This window comes from Symphalangus syndactylus, chromosome 12, assembly GCF_028878055.3.
Source record: "Symphalangus syndactylus isolate Jambi chromosome 12, NHGRI_mSymSyn1-v2.1_pri, whole genome shotgun sequence".
In the NCBI taxonomy this organism is placed as follows: Eukaryota; Metazoa; Chordata; class Mammalia; order Primates; family Hylobatidae; genus Symphalangus; species Symphalangus syndactylus.
This window is the reverse complement of record NC_072441.2, coordinates 73,090,852-73,117,774: the sequence shown is the minus strand read 5'-3', so window position 1 is coordinate 73,117,774 and position 26,923 is coordinate 73,090,852. Positions and strand designations below refer to the sequence as shown.

At 42.3% G+C, this 26,923-nt stretch overlaps 1 protein-coding gene across 38 annotated transcripts in view; it reads right to left on the bottom strand.

Annotated features, from left to right (window-relative positions):
- Positions 1 to 26,923, bottom strand: part of LOC129472117 (myomegalin) — a 239,400-nt gene that overhangs the window by 53,800 nt on the left and 158,677 nt on the right. For 37 of the 38 annotated variants that reach the window (XM_063625854.1, XM_063625850.1, XM_063625851.1 and 34 more), the window contains 14 exons: positions 24,442 to 24,573; positions 23,268 to 23,387; positions 22,936 to 23,028; positions 22,584 to 22,796; positions 19,583 to 19,741; positions 18,579 to 18,692; positions 18,259 to 18,396; positions 17,336 to 17,515; positions 16,208 to 16,402; positions 9,239 to 9,403; positions 8,991 to 9,072; positions 4,861 to 4,952; positions 1,401 to 1,517; positions 1,038 to 1,175 (listed from right to left, as the gene is read on the bottom strand). In XM_063625854.1, the coding sequence (XP_063481924.1) occupies positions 1,038 to 1,175; positions 1,401 to 1,517; positions 4,861 to 4,952; positions 8,991 to 9,072; positions 9,239 to 9,403; positions 16,208 to 16,402; positions 17,336 to 17,515; positions 18,259 to 18,396; positions 18,579 to 18,692; positions 19,583 to 19,741; positions 22,584 to 22,796; positions 22,936 to 23,028; positions 23,268 to 23,387; positions 24,442 to 24,573 (1,938 nt within the window). The remainder of the gene's footprint in view (positions 1 to 1,037; positions 1,176 to 1,400; positions 1,518 to 4,860; positions 4,953 to 8,990; positions 9,073 to 9,238; positions 9,404 to 16,207; positions 16,403 to 17,335; positions 17,516 to 18,258; positions 18,397 to 18,578; positions 18,693 to 19,582; positions 19,742 to 22,583; positions 22,797 to 22,935; positions 23,029 to 23,267; positions 23,388 to 24,441; positions 24,574 to 26,923) is intronic. The other variant, XM_063625885.1, reaches the window with a different exon arrangement.

Below are 26,923 nucleotides of genomic sequence, written 5' to 3'. Positions count from 1 at the left end.
GGAAACAGGACAGGCAAGAGGGAAATGTATATAACAGGACTTACTAGTAGTCTTCATTCATTCAATTAATATTTACTGAGCACCTTCTATGGGACAGACTCTGTTCTAGGTTCTAGGGGAAAGCTTACTATCTAGTGGAGGAAAAAGACATTCATTAATCATAGATGTGTGTCATTGTGACTGTAATAAGTGCTATAAAGATAATAAGCTATGATAATGTATAACCTACAGAGTTGTTTAACGTAGAGTTAAAAGCCAGAATGCAGTGGGGTGAGTAGTTAGTGAGACAGATGATAATGGAGACAGGGAGTACAGGCAAGTAAGTCTTTTGGAAAAGTCTGGCATTGAAGAAAGGTTAAATGGGGCTGTAGCTACAAAGAAATTTGGGGCAATGCAGGGGTTTCTTTCTCTTTTTTTAACTGGGAGAGATTTGAACATGATTAAACGCAGATAAAAGAGAAAGATTCAGTTGAGGGAGAGGACTTATGTATGAGTGTGAGGGATAACTATTGGTATGTGTCCAAAAGAACTGCTACTCTTTTCAGAACTACAAATGTCAGAAAGGGGCATCTATAGCTGCTACCGACCAAAGTAGGACATTTTAGAGCACAGTTTCTCTATGAAATACCATCAACTAACCCTCCACAAATAACTGAGATTGACAGCTTTACCATGGTTTATTTCACAGTAGAAAAATAAGGTTTGAGCCGGGTGTGGTGGTGTGCACCTGCTGCTCCAGCTAGTCAGGAGGCTGAGGCAGGAAGATTCCTTGAGCCCCAGAGTTTGAGGCTGCAGTGAGCTGTGATCATACCACTGCACTCGAGCCTGGGTGACACAGTGAGGCCCTGTCTCAATGTGGTGACTCATGCCTGTATGTAATTCCAGCACTTTGAGGGGCTGAGGATGGATCACTTGCAGTCAGGAGTTCAAGACTAGCCTGACCAACATGGTGAAACTCCATCTCTACTAAAAAAAAAAAAAGAGAGAATACAAAAAAATGTAAATAAATAAATAAGGTTTATATTCCAATAACTTACCTGTTGTCTTCGGTTTCCTGAAATTTCTTGACCCTGAGATTCTACTGAAGCAATTTTTTCCCGAAGAAGTAAGACTTCCTGGGTCAGGCGTTCCATAGCCGGTATGTCTTCAGGATCAACCAGTTGCATTTGCAGGTCCTAGAAGTCAAAAAATAAGTGTGGATGTGAAAATAGTAATAAAAGGATTATTCAGCAGAGGAGCACGGGAACAAATGTTCTTGAAATATTCTGCCTATACTTTCAAGTGGGATATGGATAATCACTGGCCAAGGGATTCGATGTGTGCACATATTGTCTGAAGAGGCCCTACAGGTATTCTGAGCTGTGAACATTTCCAGTGGTCTTTAAAAAGTTTTGAAAGACCTTTATGAGATCTTCTTTAATCTGTATGTTCCTGGACAGAGACTCCATATCAGCAGCCTGCACTTGCAGCTCTTCTTCTTGCACAGCCATCATGGACTGTAGAGCAGAAAGTTCCATCTGTGAAAAGAGGAAACAGTATCTGCCATGTTTACATTTTAACACTGAGGCAAATGCTTTTGCATATCATATCACTATCAGCCAGTAATGGAAAAGAAAACGAGAACATGAATAGGGCTCTACAGCATCAAACCAATAATCCATGCAGTATAGTAACAAAGGATGTTTTATGGGAAGATGTCACAGTTGTTCTTAATGATGTCTTCCACTTTAGCTGGCACTATGCAACACATCAAATTTGTTTAACAAGCTTATTATGATACTGAAAAAGAATGGTCACCATTAGCAGAAGCAAGAAGAGATGAAGTTTTTATTTAAGTATTTCACCTAACAGATGAAAAAATGATAGCATTAGGATATCTCCATTTTGCAACCCTTAATGAATTAATGGATAAGGCATCAAATAGCAACAGCTGCTAACATGAGCGATCACCAAACAGTACATGACTCCTAATGGAAGAACACGCCACCACCTGTGAAGAAATACTGCCAAAAGCTGGCACCACATGCCCTAAACTTTCAGTGTTCTCACCAGAAAATGACAAGTACTTGGTTATGACAAAGTTCATTAAAAATCATAATAGGCCAGGCGTGGTAGCTCACACCTGTAATCCCAGCACTTTGGGAGGCTGAGGTGGGCGGATCATGAGGTCAGGAGTTCGAGACCAGCCTGACCAACATGGTGAAACCCATCTCTACTAAAAATACAAAAATTAGCCAGGCATGGTGGTGTGTGCCTGTAATCCCAGCTACTCAGGAGGCTGAGTCAGGAGAATCGCTTGAACCCGGGAGGCGGAGGTTGCAGTGAGCCGAGATCACGCCATTGCACTCCAGCCTGGCAACAGAGCAAGACTCCGTCTCAAAAAAAAAAAATCATGATAACAACCACAGCTGCTAACACTTACTATGCCCTGGGCTCTCTAATAAATGCTTTGTATAGATTTAATCCTTTTAACAAACCTAGTGATCTGGCTCCTGCCTACTTTCTCTACTTTAATATCTGCCATTTTACTCCTCACTCACGACTCTGTAGGCACGCTAGACTTTTTCTGTTCTAGGAACACCAGACTTTCTCTTGACTTGGCCTTTACACTACTACTCCCTTTGCCTGAAGCATCTTTCCCAGGGCTGCCTCCTTTTCATCCTTAGGTCCCAGCTTACATGTCATCTGCTCAGAGAAGCCTTCTTTGGCCACCCTATTTCAGATGGTCTCCATCCATGTTGCTTTCTATCATTTCCCTCATATCACTTACTATACTCTATAATTATAATGTTTATTTATTTATTGTCTGTATCTCCCCAGTAGAAATTAACTACATAGAACCAGAGACCTTACTGATTTCATTCACTACCTCATCCCCAGCACTAGACCAAGCTTAGAGAAGGTCCCCATATAGCTAATGAAAGAATGAGTGAATCCTCACAACAGTCCTATGAGATAACTACACTTTTATTTATACATAAGGTGACTTCTTCTACTCTTCAACTTACAGACAAAGTGATTGAGTCTGAGAGAAATTAAGGAACTTGTTCAAAAATCACAGAGCTGGCTAGTAAGTGGTAAATCCAGAACGTGAACTCAGGGAAGCTGACTCAGAGCCACTAGGCTATAATGTCTTTCCTGTAGATACCAAATTTCCATATAGTTTTTATGGTAAGGACAAGTTATTTTAAATAAACCCTTTGAAGGAATTTAGCAATAGCTAAATGTCACCCACTCAAAATACCCATTCATAGGCATTACAATTTCATGATCCTGAAAACAGGACAGAACCAAAAAGTAACATTACTCTGGATTTGATAAATGTGAGAAAAACAGGAAGAGGATGTGGAAACTAAAATATCTGACATGAATAATCAGATAATGGCTAAGGTAGAACCACAAAAAGGAAGGGAGACTAAGGGATTTTTAAACTGGTATTTCTTAAATGCCACACATCCTCATATCCTGAAAACTAATTGAGTCATAAAACATGAGTCTGTTTGTAAGCAGAAATATGGTAATGAAATCAAAAGATAAAATGTGGTAATTCCATCACAAATAGAAACACAGGTTTTATATTACAGATCTAGCTATGGCAAAAGGTAGAAAAAAACTAAGGAGCTATTTGAACTAGCTAGCTAAACTGAATTTAGGAAGCTATGACACTGACTGATCTTCTAAAAGAGATGCCAACATAGTAACAAACAAGCTTTTAGTTTCAGTCTGTAACTCTGCACTGTGGCCCTAGTATTTCTTCAACATCATAGTTGAATATGCAACTAGCTGTGGAGGAAAGGCAAGGGGAAGAGAATCTCTAAGACTGAAAGGCCTCTTCTAAAAAAATTGATGAGAACTCTACGCTAGAGAGAGTTAAAGCATAAGGTGGGAAAAATGTGCTCTAGGAAATGAATCTTCTTAGGAAGTATGTGAAGTCACAAAAGGCTTGAGTTTGAATCACAGCTCTAGCATTTATTAGTTACATGACTATTCTCCACTCCCATTTTAAAAGAGAAATCAGTGTTTCAGCTTCTTCATCTATAATAATTGGGCCGACACCACTTACTTTGTATAGAGTTGTGAGCAGTAGTGCTAATTTAAATACCTAGCACAGTACATTGCACATGAATACTTGATAAACACTGATTATACTCAAATTTCTTGTTTCATGTTTCTAAAACTAATTTCACGGGTCTAATGTCATAACTCTAAGCAGCAATCACACAACGCTTCCTTTTTTCACCAGTGCTTTACAATTATTATTACTATTGTTGTTGTTGTTATTATTATTATCTTGGAGGCAGAGTTTTGCTCTTGTTGCCCAGGCTGGAGTGTGATGGCACGATCTCATCTCGCTGCAACCTCTGCCTCCCGGGTTCAAGTGATTCTCCTCCCTGAGGCTCCCGAGTAGCTGGGATTACAGGCGCCTGCCACTACACCTAGCTAATTTTTGTATTTTTAGTAAAGACAGGGTTTTGTCATATTGGCCAGGCTGGTCTCGAACTCTTGTTCGAGCGGATCAAGTGATCCGCCCACCTCGGCCTCCCAAAGTGCTGTGATTACAGGCATGAGCCACTGCACCCGGCCTTTATAATTATTTTATTCCAGTTAGCAATGGTGAGAGAGGGTTACGTTTTTCCAGCACTTAATAAGTTTTAATGGTCCCAATCTGAAAACAGGAGCATCTTTCTGAGATAATGTATACATAAAATAACTTATATTTTTCTCCAAAAAGAAAAAAGTCATACCTGGCATTTGGACTCAGATATTATACATGGAGAATTATATGCTTTTAAATATAAACTATTTTGAAAGAAAAAAATAATAGGGATTTTGGAATTAAGACTTAACTAGAAAACTCACCTGACTTTCTCTTTCTTTTTTAGCCATGAGTTCAAGTTCCTCTTTGGCATTACTCAGTTCTTTTTCCAGCCCTGCAACTGTGTCCAAGTCTCCTAAAATGAAAATATAGTGCTAGTTTTAATTGCTATTAACATAATGTGGTACCTGCTGCCTCCTTTGAGTAATTTACAGAGGACACATTCCAATAATAAGAAAAAAGAAAACATACACACAGGTTGTTCTTTGTAGCATTATTTATAATAGCAAAATACTGCAATCATCCTAGATGCTATAAAGAAAAGACTGAATAAACTATAGTATATTCACAGATGGCACTATATACTGATGTAAAAAAAGAATAAGGATGATCTTTATGAATTTATATGGAGTGATTTTGAGATTTTAAGAATATGCTAAGTAAAAGCAAGCTATGTGCTTAAGAATACATCTAAAGTAGTAGGTTTTCTATTAGGAAAAAGGGGAAATAAGAATGTACATATATACATCACATATACACAGATGATTCATTTGCTTATTTTTGCAAAAAGATATACAGGAAGAATAACCCAGAAATGAAACTGATTACCTGCAGGAGATGAGTGGAAACAGGAGAGAAGGAATAGGGAAATATGGGACATCTGAGTATATAATTTTATATACTACAGTTTTGAACTGTGTAAATGTTTAATTTTTAATGTGTAAGCTTGACAATGAATGGGAGAGAAAAGGTCTAAAATTGAATACTAATATAAATAAATAAATCTATATAGCAAATAGATAAAACCATCCAGAAGATAATAAAAAAATTAATCCAAACAATTTTTGAACTCACTACTCTAACTGAACACTGTCAGTGCAAAATATCCTAAGGATAAAAAGAATTACAAAAAAAATCTTAAACATTGCTTAATACATTTATTGTTGATGGTGGTATTTATGTAACAATTCCGAAAGTACTTTTGCATATTATAGTATTCTGCAACTGTGTAAATATTTTGAAATATATTGATGCTATAAGTAACCAGGGCTCTCAAGGAGATACAAATATGAAATGAGGGAAAAAAGAACCTATATTGTTAAATTGGAATTACGAAATCAGTATCAAATCTTCATATGTATACAAATACACACATACATACTTAAAAATATTCATTGCTAGCTCTGTTCTCTTAAAAGGGCCTAGAAGCGGCTGGGCACAGTGGCTCACGCCTGTAATCTCAGCACTTTGGGAGGCCAAGGAGGGCGGATCACGAGGTCAGGAGATCGAGACCATCCTGGCTAACACGGTGAAACCCCGTTTCTACTAAGATACAAAAAAATTAGCTGGGTGTGGTGGCTGGCGCCTGTAGTCCCAGCAACTCAGGAGGTGAGCAGAGAGATCCTGCCACTGCACTCCCGCCTGGGCGACAGAGTGAGATTCCGTCTCAAAAAAAAAAAAGGTCCTAGAAGCAAAAGGCATTCATGTAGCAATGAACACATCTTGTGTCCAGATCATAGTTTCTGAATGCCATTACCCACCAAAAGGAACCAGGGAGCTCTTTAGGATAATGGCTGATTCTGGGACTGAGGCAGGTAAAGTAAAAGGTAATCATAGACCATCGTATTGTGCCAGAAACTATGAAACTACGCTAAAAACCAAAAAAACTGATGGGGATATGGCAAATGGTCAGAGAAACAGCTTGATGGGGCCCCCACTGACCAAATATGGGTTAATTTGAGCATTAAAGGAAATAATGACCAAAATCAATAATGATTTTTAAAACTCCATATTGATAAAAACAAATGGGGTATAGAGATAGGGAAAGGACAGCTCTTCTTTATTAATAATACCCAAAAATAAGCAAAGAAGAAGTTTTACAAACAGAAAATCATAATTTTTTTTTTTTTGAGACTGAGTCTTGCTCTGTCATCCAGGCTGGAGTGCAATGGGGCAATCTCTCCGCTTTCCAGGTTCAAGCGATTCTCTTGCCTCAGCCTCCTAAGTAGCTGCAATTATACACATGCACCACCAAGCCCGACTAATTTTTGTATTTTTAGTAGAGACAGGGTTTCCCCATGTTGGCCAGGCTGGTCTCAAACTTCTGAGCTCAAGTGATCTGTCCGCCTCGGCCTCCCAAAGTGCTGGGATTAAAGGCATGAGCCACCGCGCCCAACCCTGAAAATCACTATTTTTAAACTACCAATGTAGTTTAAAACCAATGTAGCTGGTTCAGGCAAGGCTCAAATGATACTAAAACCACTGAATGAATGATTGTTGGAAAACAGAACTGTCAACATCTCAAATTCAGCCAGCAGATCACTTATATACTAACGGGGAAATAAACCTTTTACAAAGGAGAGATTTGGCAGCGACAACCTTAACCAAACGACTAAATTTAATATCACCAAGGATGATACAAACTGATTATCACACACTGATGTGATGCACTAAAAAAGATGTCATCCAGGCCAGGCGCGGTGGCTCACGCTTGTAATCCCAGCTTTAGGAGGCCGAGGTAGCTGGATCACTTGGGGCTAGGAGTTCCAGACCAGCCTGGCCAACATGGCAAAACCCTTTCTCTAAGAAAAAATACAAAAAAACTAGCCATGCATGGTGGCGCATGCCTGTAGTCCCAGCTACTTGGAAGGCTGAGGCGGGAAGATCGCTTGAACAAGGGAGGCAGCAGGCAGGCAGGCAGGAAGGAAGTACTGAAGGAAAGAAAGATAGATGTCATCCATATGGTATTCCTGCCAAAAATGTTTAACTCGAATCTAACCATGAGGAAACAGTCACAGCTAAATTGAGGAATATTAGTGGGCCTGGATTCTTCAAAATGCCAATCTCACTAAAGAAAAAAAAAAGCTAGACAATTGTTCTAGATTAGAGACTAAGAGACATGACAACTAAGCACAATGCATAACCCCTGGGTTGGGGGAAACCAAAGTAGCTACACAGAACATTATTGGGACAACAGGAACTCTGAATGTGGACTGTATATTAGATACTAAGCCTATATCAAGGTTAAATTTCTGAGTGTGATAATTATATTGTAGCTATGTAGGAGAATGCCCTTTTTCTTAGGCAATACTTACTGAAGTATTCAGGAATATAGTGTCATGATTTCTGTAAGAAACTCTCCAATGGTTCAGAAAATACATTAAAACTACATATGTGTGTGTAATAGAAAAAAGGCAAATGTGGCAGAATGTTAATAACTGGTAAGTCTGAATAAAAATGTATATGAGGCCGGGCACAGTGGCTCATGCCTGTAATCCCAGCACTTTGGGAGGCCGAGGCAGGTGGATCACGAGGTCAGGAGATCGAGACCACGGTGAAACTCCGTCTCTACTAAAAATACAAAAAAAATTAGCCGGGCGCGGTAGCGGGCGCCTGTAGTCCCAGCTACTCAGGAGGCTGAGGCAGGAGAATGGCGTGAACCCGGGAGGCGGAGCTTGCGGTGAGCCAAGATTGCACCACTGCACTCCAGCCTGGGCAACAGAGCAAGACTCCGTCTCAAAAAAAAAAAAAAAAAAAAAGAGTATATGAGTATTCACTATACTATTTTTGCCACTTTTCTGTAGGTTTGAAATTTCAAAAATAAAAAACTTTAGGGAAAAGTACACTCTTAAAAAAAGGCAAATAAAAAATAAATAAAACAAATCCAACATTATTTTACTCTTTGATTAGTATAAAGTTTTCCTACTAGAGAATGACTACTTGTAAGACTTTTCTAAACCATCTGCTGAATGGGGCTAGGCTTGGCAAATAACTCAATGTACACCCCCTGCCCTTCCTAATGGTTTAATGTAGGTGATGTCAAGTTACAGTGAGTGGCCCCAGACTTGAAAGATATCCAGAAAAAGGTGTCAGCTCATGGCCCTGCTGTGCAGGATTGGAACCACTAACTCCTGCATTTCTGAATCCCTGCGACGCTATCTGAAAAGGAAAGTAAGGATAGAATTTCTCTGGGCCGAATTGTGAACCCAGAGCAATAACCTCAACTCAACATAAGGTAAGGACAGTTCTTCAGCCTTTCAGAGGAATTCCAAACTTATTTGTTCCATTAAGGTAGGAAGAGAAGAGTCTTGGCTAAACCTATAATACAGAGATTACTACAAGAAAAAACAAGAGAAAAACAAAGTCCCTTAATGAAATGAAATTTGATACTTACCTAAAGTGGATCTGGGTATGCTGACATCCTCTTTAGCAGTCAATGAAGTGCTATCATCTCTGGAAGGTATCTGCATTGAACCCTAAAAAATTGCAGAAGTCAGGGGACTTAAGAAGATGCAGGAACTATGATCACAATGACAGTACTGAGAATATTCTCAGAATTTGTTATTAAAATTATCAAACTTACACCTCAAATGTAAAAAGGAAATGGAATCAGCATGAATTATGTAAGTCTATAGTTCTTACTTGATCAGTCTGTTCTCCAAGACGGCCAGTGGGGGTAACTTCAGCTTGTTGGTTAGAGATGGGTCCTTGGGACATCAGGGAGTCTCTCCCTCCTAAATATTGGCGCAGGGCCTGTAATTCTGAATTTCTTTCCATTAAGGCTTGCACGATCTTCTCTGCAGCAGCCTAGTAAGAAGAAATCACAAATAACATTAGAAAGATATTCTAGTTAAACAAGTTTTTTGTTCTGGTATCATTTCTTCAAAGTCAACCATTTGTAAAAAACAAACAAACAAACAACAACGACAACAACAAAAAACAGTAGGTCCTTAGGAAATAGTTTCCTTGCTTTCAGTTTACAGGGAAAAACAGAGTTAAGTGAATGGAAAGAAAGTCTCACAGGCAGAATATTGGGAAAAAAAACTGAATTTAACACATCTGTAACAGATAAGAGAATCTGAAATAGGTTCTGCTAGAACTATCAGGCTAAGGTGTTAAGATTCTGGTTTGAATTAGTATAACAAATGTCTTTATTCTCGGATAGTTGCTTCTTAAGGCTGGATTCCTTTTCACTCAAACATTTGTGTGGTTTGCTCCCTTCAGGTCTTTGCCAAATGTCACCTTATCAGGTTGGTCTTGCCTGCATATCCTATCCAAAACAGCAATCTTGCTGGCCAAAGTATAAGATGAATATGTTTTGGGGATCCAATGACAGCATGGTGACTTTAGTTAATAATACTATATTATTTACTTGAAATTTGCTAAAAGAGTATATCTTAAGTGTCTTCACCATACGCGCATAAAATGTGTAGTGACGGATGTGTTAATTTGATTGTGGCAATCACTTCAAAATGTATATGTATATCAACATATCATGTTGTACACCTTGAATATATACAATATTTGTCAATTATACCTCAATAAAGCTGGGAAAAATTGTTTTTTAAAACCCAGCAATCTCTTCTCTATCTCCAACACTTCTTACTGTGCTTAATTTTTTTTCAATGCGCTTACCATTATCTAATCTATCTCTCTCTCTGCTTCCCCTACATGGAATGTAAGTTTCCTAAAGGCAACTTGGTGCTGAATCTCAAGCACCCAGTACAGTGTCTGGCACACAGTAGGCACTCACTACATATTTACTGAATGAATCAATTACACACATAAACATGTTTATCAGACCACATGATTAGGAGAATCTCAACCTCAAAATCACCCAACTCAGCTTGTTTCATTTCAAATCCCAGTTTTCTAAGACAGATGACACAATAAGGGAAAGATCTAGAACATTTTTAACTATTAATGCACAGGAAGTCTGCATTTAAACAGAAAATCTGGAAATAATAAATTGATATTAAAATTACTGAGGGTCTAAGATGATGAATCATACCACCAACTGTCTCTGAGGAAAAGTACTATTGTTTTAAGGCAGAAGCTGAGTTCTTGTCACAATTTCTAAGGGAAATATGAAAAAAAAACTTCCATTTTTCAATAAGTAAAATTTGGGCTCTTTGGAGATTTGAATATAACTATTTTAGAGGTATCAGAATATTATTAAAGTACCTTAATAAAAATATCTGTGAAAACTGTGGGGAAAAAAACATAATAAATAACATACAAGATATATACTGTGCTCTATCTGCCTTGGCACTCCTTTTCTCATGGGATTTTAAGAGTTTTTAGCAGTGCTCCTCCAATGCAGTCCATGAACCTGCAGCATCACTATCACCTGGAAACTTGTTAGAAAGGCAAATTCTTAAGTCCCACCTATACCTCCTAATTTCTTTCTCTGGAGTTGAGCTCCACAATCTACGTCTTTAAAAAGCTATTCAGCTGATTTCTTTTGCACATAAATTTAGAGAAGCAGATCTAGAAGAATACACCATTAATCTTCGAGTTGAAAAATCTCCTGTAATTTCCATCATCTCCATTATTCTATTACCAGCAGTGCATAATTTTTTTTCTGAGGTATAATAAAGACTAATCCTTCCTTCCTTCCTTCCTTCCTTCCTTCCTTCCTTCCTTCCTTCTCTTCTCTTCTCTTCTCTTCTCTTCTCTTCTCTTCTCTTCTCTTTTCTTTTCTTTTCTTTTCTATTCTTTCCCTCTCTGGCGCAGGCTACAATCTACTCCGCTTGCTGCTGCCCACGCCGCCGACGGCCTGGGACTGCCGGCGCGCGCCACCGCTGCCTGCCTTTTCTCCTTTGGATGCAGGCACGCGTTCGCCATCTTGGCCACGCTGGTCGCCAGCTCCTAATGCCGAGTGCTCTGCCCCCCTCAGCCTCCCGAGGTACTGGGACTACAGACGGAGTCTCGCTCACCCAGTGCTCGGTGTTGCCCGGGCTGGAGTGCGGTGGCGTGGTCTGGCCTCACGGCAGCCTCTACCCCCCGGCCGCCTGCCTTGGCCTGCCAGGGTGCTGGGATTGCAGCCCCTGCCCGGCCGCCGCCCCATCTGGAAGGTGGGGAGCGCCTCTGCCCAGCCGCCCCGTCTGGGAGGTGAGGAGCACCTCTGCCCGGCCGCCCCGTCTGGGAAGTGAGGAGCGCCTCTGCCCGGCCGCCCCGTCTGGGAAGTGAGGAGCGCCTCTGCCCGGCCACCCACCGTCTGGGAAATGAGGAGCACCTCTGCCTGGCCACCCACCGTCTGGGAAGTGAGGAGCGCCTCTGCCCGGCCGCCCCGTCTGGGAAGTGAGGAGCGCCTCTGCCCGGCCGCCCCATCCGGGAAGAAGTGAGGAGCGCCTCTGTCCGGCCGCCCCATCCGGGAAGAAGTGAGGAGCGCCTCTGCCCGGCCGCCCCGTCCGGGAAGAAGTGAGGAGCGCCTCTGCCCGGGCGCCCCGTCCGGGAAGAAGTGAGGAGCGCCTCTGCCCGGCCGCCCTGTCTGGGAAGTGAGGAGCGCCTCTGCCCGGCCACCCCGTCCGGGAAGAAATGAGGAGCGCCTCTGCCCGGGCGCCCCATCCGGGAAGAAGTGAGGAGCGCCTCTGCCCGGCCGCCCCATCCGGGAAGAAGTGAGGAGCGCCTCTGCCCGGCCACCCATCGTCTGGGAAGTGAGGAGCGCCTCTGCCCGGCCTCCCATCGTCTGGGAAGTGAGGAGCGCCTCTGCCCGGCCACCCCGTCCGGGAAGAAATGAGGAGCGCCTCTGCCCGGGCGCCCCATCCGGGAAGAAGTGAGGAGCGCCTCTGCCCGGCCGCCCCATCCGGGAAGAAGTGAGGAGCGCCTCTGCCCGGCCACCCACCGTCTGGGAAGTGAGGAGCGCCTCTGCCCGGCCACCCACCGTCTGGGAAGTGAGGAGCGCCTCTGCCCGGCCGCCCCGTCTGGGAAGTGAGGAGCGCCTCTGCCCGGCCGCCCCGTCTGGGAAGTGAGCAGCGCCTCTGCCCGGCCACCCCATCCGGGAAGTGAGCAGCGCCTCTGCCCGGCCACCCCATCCGGGAAGAAGTGAGGAGCGCCTCTGCCCGGCCGCCCCGTCTGGGAAGTGAGGAGTGCCTCTGCCCGGCCGCCCCGTCCGGGAAGAAATGAGGAGCGCCTCTGCCCGGGCGCCCCGTCCGGGAAGAAGTGAGGAGCGCCTCTGCCTGGCCGCCCCGTCCAGGAAGAAGTGAGGAGCACCTCTGCCCGGCCGCCCCGTCTGGGAAGTGAGGAGCGCCTCTGCCCGGCCGCCCCGTCCGGGAAGAAATGAGGAGCGCCTCTGCCCGGGCGCCCCATCCAGGAAGAAGTGAGGAGTGCCTCTGCCCGGCCGCCCCATCCAGGAAGAAGTGAGGAGCGCCTCTGCCCAGCCGCCCCGTCTGGGAAGTCAGGAGCGCCTCTGCCCGGCCACCCACCATCTGGGAAGTGAGGAGCGCCTCTGCCCGGCCACCCACCGTCTGGGAAGTGAGGAGCGCCTCTGCCCGGCCACCCACCATCTGGGAAGTGAGGAGCGCCTCTGCCCGGCCGCCCCGTCTGGGAAGTAAGGAGCGCCTCTGCCCGGCCACCCATCGTCTGGGAAGTGAGGAGCGCCTCTGCCCGGCCACCCATCGTCTGGAAGTGAGGAGCGCCTCTGCCCGGCCACCCTGTCCGGGAAGTGAGGAGCGCCTCTGCCCGGCCGCCCCGTCTGGGAAATGAGGAGCGCCTCTGCCTGGCCACCCATCGTCTGGGAAGTGAGGAGCGCCTCTGCCCGGCCTCCCATCGTCTGGGAGGTGAGGAGCGCCTCTGCCCGGCCACCCCGTCCAGGAGGAAGTGAGGAGCGCCTCTGCCCGGCCGCCCCGTCCGGGAGGAAGTGAGGCGCGCCTCTACCCGGCCGCCCCGTCCGGGAAGAAGTGAGGAGCGCCTCTGCCCGGCCGCCCCGTCTGGGAAGTGAGAAGCGCCTCTGCCAGGCCGCCCCGTCCGGGAAGAAATGAGGAGCGCCTCTGCCCGGGCGCCCCATCCGGGAAGAAGTGAGGAGCGCCTCTGCCCGGCCGCCCCATCCGGGAAGAAGTGAGGAGCGCCTCTGCCCGGCCACCCATCGTCTGGGAAGTGAGGAGCGCCTCTGCCCGGCCACCCACCGTCTGGGAAGTGAGGAGCACCTCTGCCCAGCCGCCCTGTCCGGGAAGAAGTGAGGAGCGCCTCTGCCCGGCCGCCCCGTCCGGGAAGAAGTGAGGAGCGCCTCTGCCCGGCCGCCCCGTCCGGGAAGAAGTGAGGAGCGCCTCTGCCCGGCCGCCCCGTCCGGGAAGAAGTGAGGAGCGCCTCTGCCCGGCCGCCCCGTCTGGGAGGTGAGGAGCGCCTCTGCCCGGCCACCCATCGTCTGGGAGGTGAGGAGCGCCTCTGCCCGGCCACCCATCGTCTGGGAGGTGAGGAGCGCCTCTGCCCGGCCACCCATCGTCTGGAAAGTGAGGAGCGCCTCTGCCCGGCTGCCCCATCTGGGAAGTGAGGAGTGCCTCTGCCCGGCCACCCATCGTCTGGGAAGTGAGGAGCGCCTCTGCCCGGCCGCCCATCGTCTGGGAAGTGAGGAGCGCCTCTGCCCGGCCACCTATCGTCTGGGAAGAAGTGAGGAGCGTCTCTACCTGGCCGCCCCGTCTGGGAAGTGAGGAGCCCCTCTGCCCGGCCGCCCCGTGTCTGGGTAGAAGTGAGGAGCTCCTCTGCCTGGCCGCTCCGTCTGGGAGGTCTACCACGGAGGCCAGAAGCAATGTGGGGGCTGGACGTGGTGGCTCACGCCTGTGGTCCCGGCACTCTGGGGGGCGAGGCGGGTTGATCACTTCGGGCTAGGAGTTCGAGACCAGTCTGGCCAACTTGGCGAAACATGAAGAATACAACAGACAAACCAACCAACCAACTCAATGACAACAAAACAGGTCTACCCTGGAGTCATACTCTAATTTTTTCTATTTTCCTCCCTTTCTGATCCTTTATCCCACTTTCTTTTTCTTCCTCTTCCTTCTCCCTCTTCTTTGTCAAATAGAGGATTGAGTTATTATCACTGATCCATATAAAGTCCCTCTCTCATTTATTTTAACTCCCACCCCCATTTCTATTCCCCGACTTCCCATGTGCAACCTTCCTAATATGTTTGATACGCATCTTTTTGTTTGTATGTATTTTTAGAAAATGTTTATTGTTTTTGTATGCACAAAAAATTAATAAAAAAAAAGAAAAAAAAAAAAAAAAAAAAAAAGACTAATTCTCCCAAATCACAAAGAAGTTAAAAAGAAAACTCAAAGATCCTAGCCTCTTGCCAAAGACTTAAATAATTTAGAATAATTTTGTTAGGTCTATTTTAGAAACAATTTCTGAAGCACACAGCAGGACCTTTCTAGAAAGATGTGTATTTACTTCAGTGGGCCTAACAATTAGAATAGTGGAGTATAATCCTTTCACAACATAAGGAAACGTAAGAAAATATTATAGGGTCAAATAAGATAGGCAAAAAAGAGTCTATTTTCCTCTAAAAACTGACTAGGGGGATTCTGAGCTACTGGTATCTGAAATGCAGCACAAGTCAACTAAGAATTTTTAGCCTTGAGGAGAAAACACATAGAAATGAGGAAAAATTAACAGTTTACTTATGGGCAGGGCATGGTGGCTCACTCCTGTAATCACAGCACTTTGGGAGGCCAAGAAGGGTGGATCACTTGAGGCCAGGAATTGTAAGCCAGCCTGGACAACATGGTGAAACCCCATCTCTATTAAAAATACAAAACTTAGCAGGCATGGTGGTGCATGCCTGTAATCCCAGCTGCTTGGGAGGCTGAGGCAGAAGAATTGCTTGAACCCAGGAGGCAGAGGTTGCAGTGAGCCAAGATCGCGCCACTGCACTCCAGCTGGGTGAAAGAGGGAGATGTCATCTCAAAAAAAAAAAAAAAAAAAAAAAAAAAAAAAATTTACTTCTTAAATATTGTGAAATTAATATACCCTGTACTATTATGAGATTGTTTATTCTCACCATGACCTCTGAAAAATGCAATCTTTTTTCCCTCTTAACTCAGATTTTACAAAAACTAAGAGTAAACATGTTGAGTGTAAGTTTTCCCATACCTTGACTAGAAATGCAAAATATCACTCAAGTCTTAACAATTTAGAATCAAAATTGAAACACTCACAACCCCTACTCCTTTCTCTCAAAATTATCAGATTATTAAGGAAAAGAAAATGTATGTAACGAAGTTGATGGATACACGTATTGTTTAGGCACCCTTCCAAATGCAAGGTTTTCAAGAAATGTGCCATACTTTGATGATTAATGTAAAACTGTGGTCTAAGGCCAGGCGCAGCAGCTCACACCTATAATCCCAGCACTTTGGGAAGCCAAGGCAGGATGATTGCTTGAGCCCAGGAGTTTGAGACCAGCCTGCACAACACAGCAAGACCCCCACCTCTAAATAAGTAAGTAAATAAATAAAACTGTGGTCTAGGTAATAAATAGAAGGAAAGAAACTAACAGAGTTGACTGTAAAATATATAAATATACACACATCTGTAGTCTGCAAATGCTTCCTATTTGCAGACTATAAATGCACTACATGATACTTTTCTGATCTGTGCATTAATCCTTACTTGGCTTTCCTGCTCCCTGGTGCTCATAGACTGAAGCAGGCCTTGAATCTCCATTTCATGTTCCACCATTTGTTTGTTTCGATCACTTAGAAGGTCCTGCAGCATCCTTTCCTTTCGCTGTAGACGCTGGCACAGCTCCTCTGCTATCTCACTCTGCCCTGGTCCAAGTTTGCAGAGCAATGTTGCACTAAGATCCTAATGCAGAAAGGACACTGTAAGTTTCTGGAGGAAAGAACTGCCTCTACTAAATATCAAAGGGCTTATAAGAATCTATCATGGAAGAAGGAGGTGCGAGATTCTTGAGAATAAGTATCACGTTTTACTCATTTTTGTTTTACCAGATCTAGCACAGGCCTGCAACACAGAAGTCTCTAAATACATGTCCCAGGAATGAATACAAACCATACAGAAAACTATCTCTGGTGGCCACTTACATACATATTGTCTTCTGAAATAAGTCTTTTTCCTATTTGTTCAGGGCATGTAACAATTAATGTTAGATGAGGATAAATGGACATTCAGTTCATTTATTTGTTTTCTCCCCAGTGTAACTTTATAGGGGGAAGCATAAAACGATCAGCTGAAAAGCATACTAAACACTATATTTGGTATCATAGCGATGGTTTCTATTTCTGTACTAACCAACGGCACACAGTGGAGGAAACAGAGGAGCTATACTGCCTAGGTTGATACTGGATCTGCTACTTATTAGCTATGTTAGCTTGGACAAGTTACTTAGCTTCAGAAGTCTGTTTCCTCCTCTATAAAAAGGGATAATAGAAAGTGCGTCACGGACTTGTGAGGATTCAATGAGTTAATGTCCATTAGGATCTTAAAACAGTACCTCACCCAGCATGAACACTATAACTAATAAAGGTTAGCTATCATGTTAAAGATGCAATTTTTGGGTCTCATTAATTCTCACGTAACTTCTTTGAGAAAGTTAATTGCCAACTTAAGTTTCTAGATGTGGAAAAAAAAAAATCCCAGTGAAAGTCAATGACTTGCCCAGGCACAGAATGAAATTAAAGACTTGGGTCACAGGCCTCCTGATCTGAAGAGTCCTAATCCAAGGCTGAGATTACATAATCAGTGAACCAACTGCCTTTAAGTTAACTGAAGTCTTGCCTCCACTTCTTTGTTCCTATCATGAAGAGATGTCTGTAACTGCTGAATGATACTCTCTTGTTCCTTCTGCCAATGGCTAAATTTGGTTTCCATTTCTTCTTTCAGCCACTGGAGGTTTTGACAGGTAGTAGATAACTGTTCCACTTCCAGGCCTTTGGCCCTCAGTAGACTCTCCATACTCTACAGCCATAAAGAGAGCAATCATCAGTTAAAACGATTACCCCATACTCCTCAGGATAAACAAGAAATTAGATCCACTTTTAAATAATCTCCCATCAATTTTTTTTTATTTGCAAGATGAGAACATTGATTTAACAATGCCATACTAATCTATTTTTTTGGTTTTTAGAAACTTTTATCTAGTTTGTGGAAAGATTAAATATAGAATATATGATAAAGCGAAGTATTTTGGAGGAAGTGCACTATGCTATAAAGGATTTCTCGAAAAAGTGGCAGATAGATACATAAGCTCTAAAATAAATATGCAAAAAAGTCCACAGTAAATATAGATAAACAAGTGTTCTAATTATGGCAATTCATGGACATGTAGATAATATTAATGTAGAAGACACAATTTAATAGTTGCACCCTGGTAATGCTTCAGTAAGAGAGAGAGAGAAGAGTGTGTGCGTATGTATACTTATGTATGAATAAGAATTGGAAATAAGTCAGAACTACGTAAACAGAAATCAATATTTACTGGCTCTCCTCACAAAGTTCATATTACAAAAGAAAAGTAGAAGCGCTAAAATCTCTCACTTTCTAATCGACAATGATGGAACTAGTGACTGCTATTTTTGGTTTTCTTCCCCCTTATAAAGCAAAATCCCTGGTTTTCAGAAAATGATGGAAGGGGGTCATGCTTCAGGCTCAGAATACAAGTGGGAGAGGAACACCAAGTCAGAGATAGGTTTTGCTCTTACTTGCATAGTAGCTTCATTGGAGGAGAGCACACCGCGCAGTCTCTCTAAGTCATGATCTCGCTCTCTCACAGCAAGACGAAGCTGGCGCAGTTCTTTTTCTTTCTCCTCTACAGCAGAGAATTTTTCATCTATAGCCCGCTGCAAGGAAAGGAAGACTCCTAAAGCTCTGTAAGATTTACTATCCTGATCACTCTTATTCAATAAGATGGCAGAATAGAAAACCAAATCCCAAAGCAGCAAATTTAAGCAAACACAAATTTCTATAATACCTGTGTAGATGGAATAATCCATAGCATAGTGGGCAAAATGATGATACATACCTCCAGAGCAACAGCTTTATCATGTATTCGCTGGCGAAGTTTGTCAAGCAACATTTCATTTGCTTCAAGGGTTTTGTCTGAGTTATCTCGATACTGTAGGAGCTCTCGAAATTCCTGAGACCAAAAAACAGTTTCTTTTATTCTTTTATCCAATATTAACTAAATTACTAAGTAATTTGTTAGTTATTCAGGATTAAAAAAAAACAAGATGTGATCACTCTCCTCAAAAGTAACAAGGTTAGCAGAGATAACAGACATACAAACTGTAAACTATTCTGCAACATACCACAGACACAACACATAGAATTAACTGTTCTGCAATATACGCTAGCTACCAGGGGAACACACGATGCACTGCCTAACTCTGCCTGCAGGTGTCAGTAAAGACCTCACAGAGGAGGTAACATTTGCAGTGAGTCTTAAAGGACTAGGATTTCCTAAGTGAAGAAGGGAGAGGAGGGTATGTTAGAGAAAAAAATATATGCACACTATGCATACAATGAAAAAATTGTACATTCAGTGAAATGTAGCGGATTCAATGTGACTGAAGGTCAGAGTAGGTGGCAGAACAGATCAGTCTCTTCTTAATGCTCCATCTTCCCCTCAAACTTTCATTCTATCATCAAAATTACTCTGTGGAAGTTTCTGTACAGTTTGTCTTCAACTATTAAACTGAGAGCAGTAGCCAAATCTTTTGTCTTCCCAACACCCAGAAAAGTGTTTGATTCACAGAGGTGCTTAATAACTATTTTCTGAATATTAAGTCTTTACAAAAGACTTCATAAAAGACTGCTTAAGTCAGGGCTATATACTGTTTCTTACACTTGTTAGTAAGCATCTTAATTCACAAATTATATTTTCTATTTATTTTAAATCCTGATTCCCACCTCTCAATGTTTTCCATATAGCAGGGACTCAGCACAGGTGGATTAATACCTTAAAATTATATAAACAAATTTCAGAGTTCTATGAGCCCAGTTTTCATTGAAATTATGTAAACTCACCTGAAGCAACTGCTCCTTGTGACTCAGACTATGGTTTAGGTGCTGGATGTTTTGTTCCTGGGTTCGAATCTCATTGTATTTTTCAGCCTCCCGGGCACGAAGCTGGTGGCTCTTATTCTGCAATTCTTCTTGTAGCTGCTGCAAGGCTTTTCGCAATTCCTGAATTAAACATATTACCTTTTTAAAGAGATCTAAAATTGTCACATGGTTATTAGATATAGAGGCCTTAAAATTTTCAAGGTATATAAACTGAAAGAGCAGTAGAGGGTGCCATTATTAAAATTGCTATAGAAGTATTATACATGAATTGAATGGGATATGGAAAAATGTAAAAATTGTGAATGGGGTAGGAAGTAAGCTTGATATTATAGTTCAATACTTATTTTTTGGCTTAAAAAGAATACATCTGTAGAACCATTAAGTGAGAATCTGTCCTACAGTAAACCTGGATTATTTACAATAAGCTCAAGGATAAACTATTCCTATCATCCTTTTTTCTAAAGATCTCATAGAGACCATCACTCTTCTTTCTTAGTTTGCCATATTTATTTTTCTAGTAATAAAGTCAGTAATCTTTAAATCATCTGTTACTTTAGAAAGCTCCCAAGATACATATTCTCATCAACTAAACAAATCTTGGGAAAATGTTTCCTTTAGCTAAATAACAAAAAGTTAAGAATTATTTCTACCTCTATCCCTCCACCACTCCCCGACCCTGCCCAGACCATCTGAAATTTTAATATTTCTTTTTTTTGAGATGGAGTCTCACTCTATTGCCCATGCTGAAGTGCAGTGGTGCAATCTCGGCTCACTGCAACCTCCGCCTTCCGGGTTCAAGCATTTCTCTGCCTCAGCCTCCCAAGTAGCTGGGATTAAAGCCGCCTGCCACCACGCTGGGCTAATTTTTGTATTTTTAGTAGAGACGGGGTTTCACCATCTTGGCCAGGCTGGTCTTGAACTACTGACCTCATGATCCACCCACCTCGGCCTCCCAAAGTGCTGGGATTACAGGGGTGAGCCACTGTGCCCGGCCGAATTTTTAATATTTCAAAAGGAAATTCAGGGCTAATATTCGATCTCCAAACCACTAAACCAGGGAGATCCTTCAAAAATTACACTTTTAAACCTGAGTGTTAAAAGAGCTTAAGAAAAGAGACCACACACAAAAAAATCTTTTAAATCTTAAACAAACACATACACTCTGAGCTAACAAGATAAAGGAACCATTTAAGAATTGTGTATTTTGGCCCAGCGTGGTGGCTCACGCCTGTAATCTCACCACTTTGGAAGGCCAAGGTGGGCAGATCACCAGAGGTCGGGAGTTTGAGACCAGCCTGACCAACATGGAGAAACCCTGTCTCTACTAAAAATACAAAATTAGCCAGGCGTGGTGGCACATGCCTGTAATCCCAGCTACTGGGAGGCTGAAGCAGGAGAATCGCTTGAACCCGGGAGGCGGAGGCTGCAATGAGCCCAGATTGTGTCGTTGCACTCCAGCCTGGGCAACAAGAGCAAAACTCCGTTTCGAAAAAAAAAAAAAAGAAAGAAAGAAAAGAAAAGAAAGAGAGAGAAAGAAGGAAAGAAAGAGGCCGGGCGTGGTGGCTCACGCCTGTAATCCCAGCACTTTGGGAGGCCGAGGCGGGCGGATCACGAGGTCAGGAGATTGAGACCATCCTGGCTAACACGATGAAACCCCGTCTCTACTAAAAATGCAAAAAAAATTAGCTGGGCATGGTGGCGGCCAGTGCCTGTAGTCCCAGCTATTCGGGAGGCTGAGGCAGGAGAATGGCGTGAACCCGAGAGGCGGAGCTTGCAGTGAGCCGAGATTGCGCCACTGTACTCCAGCCTGGACGACAGAGCGAGCCTCCATCTCAAAAAAAAAAAAAAAAAGAAAGAAGGAAAGAAAGAGAGAGAGAGGAAAGAAAGAAAGAAAAGAAAAGAAAATAACTGTATATTTATTATTCAAAAATAAAAAATAAAAGACAGGGCTGATTATTATGCATGTCATTCCTCTGACCTTAGTGGTTCTTCCCCACTTTTCTGCCTGGTTTTATCCATCCTTCAAGAATAACCTCAGATGTCTCCTCCTTCATGAAGCTTTCCTTGATTCCTTTTCCTTGACTCCTTTCCTAGATATTCCTGTAGGACCGCACATATACCTCCCCTTCAGAATTTACCACACTGAAACTCAGCTTATGTGACTGTCTCTCTTACTGAACTGTAAGTAACTTAAAAGAAAGGAGCCTGTGCTATTCATCCTTGTATTTCCAGGGCACAACTCAATTAGGCAGTCGCCCCTTACCCACAGGGGATACATTCTAAGATGCCCAGTGGATGCCTGAAACCAGATAGCACTGAAGCCTGTGTATACTGTTTTTTCCTGTGCATAGATAACTATGATAAAGGTTTACATACAAATTACACATACTAACAGATTAACAATAACAATAAAATAGAATTATAACAACATGCTGTAACAAAAGTTACGTGAGGGAGGCCGAGGTGGGCAGATCACGAGGTCAGGAGATCGAGACCATCCTAACACAATGAAAACCTGTCTCTACCAGAAATACGAAAACAAAATTAGCCAGGCATGGTGGCGGGCACCTGTAGTCCCAGCTACTCGGGAGGCTGAAGAGGGAGAATGGCATGAATCCAGGAGGCGGAGCTTGCAGTGAGCGGAGATCGTGCCACTGCACTCCTGCCTTGGTGACACAGCGAGACTCCATCTCAAAAAAAAAAGTTACGTGAATGTGGTCTCTCTTGAAATATCTTAATGTTTTTTGTCTGTGGTTGACCCCAGATAACTGAAACCATGGAAAGTGAAACTGTGGATAAAGGGGGACTACTGTAACTGGCATATGGTACAAGGGCAGCAAGTGTTGAACCGAAATACTTAGATTATGCAACTGACTCAAGGGTTCAACACAAACTATCCTGCTAAAAAGTTATAATCAGGGCAAAGTCAGCATTTAGGGCAATAAAATAGTTAATGATTTACCTGGTTATGTTTCCAAGAAGCCTCTTTCTGCTGTTCACTCTCATGTGCTGCAGCCTCTACAAATTGCACACATTGTTTGGCATCAGCCAATTGGCGCTCTTTCTGTCGTACCACCCTCTGGAGCTTCTGTATTTCAAGCTGGCTGCAGAATAAAGCACTCTGAAGATCAAGCAGAGCTACCTGTTGCTGAGCTGGAGAAGTACCCTCTGAGCTCTGAAAAGAGAGTAGAAATCACAATCACAAGGAGGGCAAGCACTGAGCTCCCACGAAGACTGAAAATAAAATCAAGACTGCAACCAAAATGGCACATCCCCAACTGAAGTCTCTCCTGTCCTATGTGACCTTCACATACGTGAAGTTGTCCAAGCTGGCTTTGGTGCAGCATTTCTCGAAGCTTTGCCATTGTGTCATTTTGACCTTCAATCACCTGGTACAACTCCTCAGTCTGAAAATGAGAGAGGGAATATCAAACATGTTAGTAAACTAATTATAAATTCCATTATATCACCTGTACAGATTTTAGTAACAGGACTATTCCAAAATATCAACTGAGGTTAAGCTACAACTTCTCCAGGCTAAGATATGTTAGTCTGACAATATCCATTTTGACAAAATATAAAATACTTGTCTACTTTGAAGGGACCAATTGTTTCCACACAGGTCCTTGATTGGTAAATATTTTACCTCACGTTCCCTGCTTTTCAGAGTTTCCTTGAGGTTCTGAATTGTACCATCTTGCTTTTGAGATGACTCCTGAGCACACTTTAGTTCATAGCTCATTTCATTAAGTTTCTCTTGAAGAATCTGAATTCAGCAAAGAAAAACAGTTTTTTAGGTCAATGATGTCTTTTAGCCTCAAATGAATAAAGCCTTTCCTCAAATCTAGGATTTAAAGAATTTCTTAGGGGATATTACCTTGTTATTTTTCCCACATAGAGTAACCATTAAAGTGGTAAGTCAATCAGCAACAAAAAGTAGCAGGAGAAATGAAATACTTCCTTCAATTCTAAATTGTGTCAATTTTCATGTACTGTGATCTCTCTATGATGGCAGCCATACTAGGAACTTGTCCACATAGACCAAGTAGGCAAGTGGTTCCTAATATGGATCCATTATACAAGGACCAAAGAGCTTCTAATATCTAGCATAGGAGAGGGCACTATAAGGGCACCCAGGCCACAAGTTCAGCATCCCAAATTGTAGAAATTTTCTTCTAAGCCAGACATTAAAATTCATGGGCTAGAAAGTAATAACAAGTTAAGCTAAAATAAAAAACACAGACCTCCTATCTCAGTGCCTTTTACAGTGGAAGATTGCATGCAGGTGTTTTTTTGAGACAGAGTCTCTCTCTGTTGTTGCCCAGGCCTGAGTGCAGTGGCATGGTCCTGGCTCACTGCAACATCTATCTCCTGGGTTCAAGGGATTCTCCTGCCTCAGCCTCCCGAGTAGGTGGGATTACAGGCATCTGCCACAATGCCTGGCTAATTTTTTTTTATTTTTTAGTGGAGATGGGGTTTCACCATGTTGGCCAGGCTAGTCTCAAACTCCTGACCTCGTGATCTGCCTGCCTTGGCCTCCCAAAGCACTGGCATTACAGGCATGAGCCACTGCGCCGGCCTGCATTCAAGTTTTAATTACACACCTGAAAAGCACCAGAAATTATGATCTGTATAGAACAAGCTAAAATCTTCATAAGAATAAAGGGAAGAACTACACTTTTACATGAAATATTCCCTAGAGCACAAGGAGTACACAGTATTCATCTCCCAAGTCTTACAAAGGTTGACAGACTCAGGCTAGAGGCAGTCACACCCTCAGGAAAACCCTGTCATCTCCTAGGGCATAGTACTAATCATACCTTGTTGGTGGCCTCTGTTTGCTGGATTTTTTCCTGGAGTTCTGCCAAGTGGGAATCAGATACAGACTGCTGAGTTATAGTGGTCTCATGTGAATTCAGCTTTTGTTGTTTGAGTAACTCTTCAGTCATGGGCTAGGAAGAAACAGCAAAACAAGTAAGGTGAGTTAAACATGGCCAACAACATTTTTTTTTTATCTTCAAAAATGTCTGTTGCATCTTTTGCCAGACATTTAGAGAATCAGATTTGTCGCATAAATTATCAGTATGAATTCCTAAAGACAGGCCTGTTCCTTATTAAGAACACTGATTCACCTCCATTTGTACTGTGCTCCCCAGCTTCCCTCTCCACTTTTCCCAACCAATTCACACAAACACTACATGTTTATTCAGTGAAAGCAAGTAATTCAGAGTTCAATGAGAAGGGGAGGATTTAATGAAGGAAATGCTTATAATGACCAAATATTTGCTTTATTCTATTTTTAATCAAGGAGTTGAAAAGGCATACTCATCAAACTTACACTATTCCTGACAGAAGTTACATTCCAGCTACCTTTCTTACAACATGCTTGTTTCACATTATTGGAAAAAATTGGCAGATTTTGATATGGACTATATATTAGATAACAGTATTTTATCAATGTCTAATTTTCTAAATTTGATAATTGTACTGTAATTATATAAGAGATGTCCTTGTCCTTAGGAAATAATGCTTAAGTATTTAGGGTAAAGGAGTATACTATCTACAACTAATTCTCAAATGGTTCAAGAATTTTTAAAAAATACTGTGCAAATACAGAGAGTGGGAGAGTTTATAAAGCAAATGTGACAAAATATTTGCAACTGGTAAATCTGGGTAAGGGGTATCTGGGAGTTCTTGGTATTTCTCTTACAACATCTCTCTATGTTTGAAATTATTTCAAAATAAAAAGAGGAAAATTAAAATGCATTTAAAATAGATGTGCCTACTTAAAGGCAGATTTATAGCATAAGCACAGATAAATAATCCATAGTGAAATGGGAAGGAGATATATTTTATAGGAATATCGATTCACTTAAAAGATTCGGGAGAAAAAAGTACGATTTTATATATGGGACAATTTATATATGGAACAATGATTTATATACGGGACAATGAGATAAACTTATTGAACTATTCTTAGTAATCATTACAAGCTAAGGATGTTAAAATAAAACTACAAATTTACTGCGGCAATTAAATTTGATCTTTCCCGCCTCCATTCCAATTAGGAATATAAACTCATTAAGAGAGAAAAGGCAACTGCTATTCATTTTTTCTTTCCCTCACACTTTCAGACGTGATTACCACCTTCAAGGCAGTGGAGTTACAGCTTACCTTAAATCCCTTCCTACTAGCAACTGACTGGAAGCATAAAGATTTCAGAAGAAAAATCTTTTCTATTCCTCCAGTGCTATTTATCAACTTTTCTAACACCTACTAAATGCTATAATAAGCAAACCACCATGTGAGGCACTGTGAGGAATACGATGCTGACATAACATATATCTGTTGCACACTAACTATGTGCTAGGCACTGTCTTGAAGATAGAGTATCATGCAAGACAAAGTCCCCATGCTCTTGAAACTTATATTTTGCAGGGGTTGGAGTGGGGAGTACATGATAAACAAGCAAGGAAACGCAAAAGATATTACGGACAAGCCCTATGCGGCAAAACAGGAAAGCATAATACAGAGTGGGTGGTTAAATTACTCTACATTGTTTGATCAGAGAAAGGTCTTTATGAGGCAGCATTTAAATAGAGATCTGAAGGAAAAAGAATCAGTCCTGCAAAGATCAGCAGAACAATCCAGGCAGAAAGAACAGCTAATGGAATATGAGCCTGGAAAAGAGAAAGGCCTCTGTGGCTAGAATAGCACTCTCTGATAGAAATATAACGTGAGCCATGTAATTTTTAATTTTCTAGTAGCTTCAATGAACAAAGTACAAAATAAATAGGTAAACTTAATTTTAACAAAATACTTTAACCCAATATATCCAAAATGTTATCATAAACATGTAAACAACATAAAAATTATTAATAAGATAATATTATTATCTGAGATATTACATGATTTTTCATAAGTCTGAAATTCAAGGTATATTTTATACTCACAGCACATCTCAATTTGGCCTAGCCACATTTCAAGGGTTCAACAGCTCCTAAGACTAGTGGCTAGCTTACTGGATAGTACAGGGCTAGAGCATAGTGGGCAAAGGGGACAGGGACACTCAATGAGGTGGAGAGGCAGGCAAGCACCAGGTCACTCCAGCTTTAGACAACAAAGTTAATGAACTAGATTACATTTTAATTGAAATGAGAATAGACTGCAGTTTTTTAACAGGTAATCATACAGAAGTTTTGAAAAGATCATGCTGTGGTGAATGAATTATTGGGGAGCACCAAGAGAAGCAGAGAGACCAGGTAGGAGGCTGCTGCGGTAATGCAGGTGAAAGACAATAGT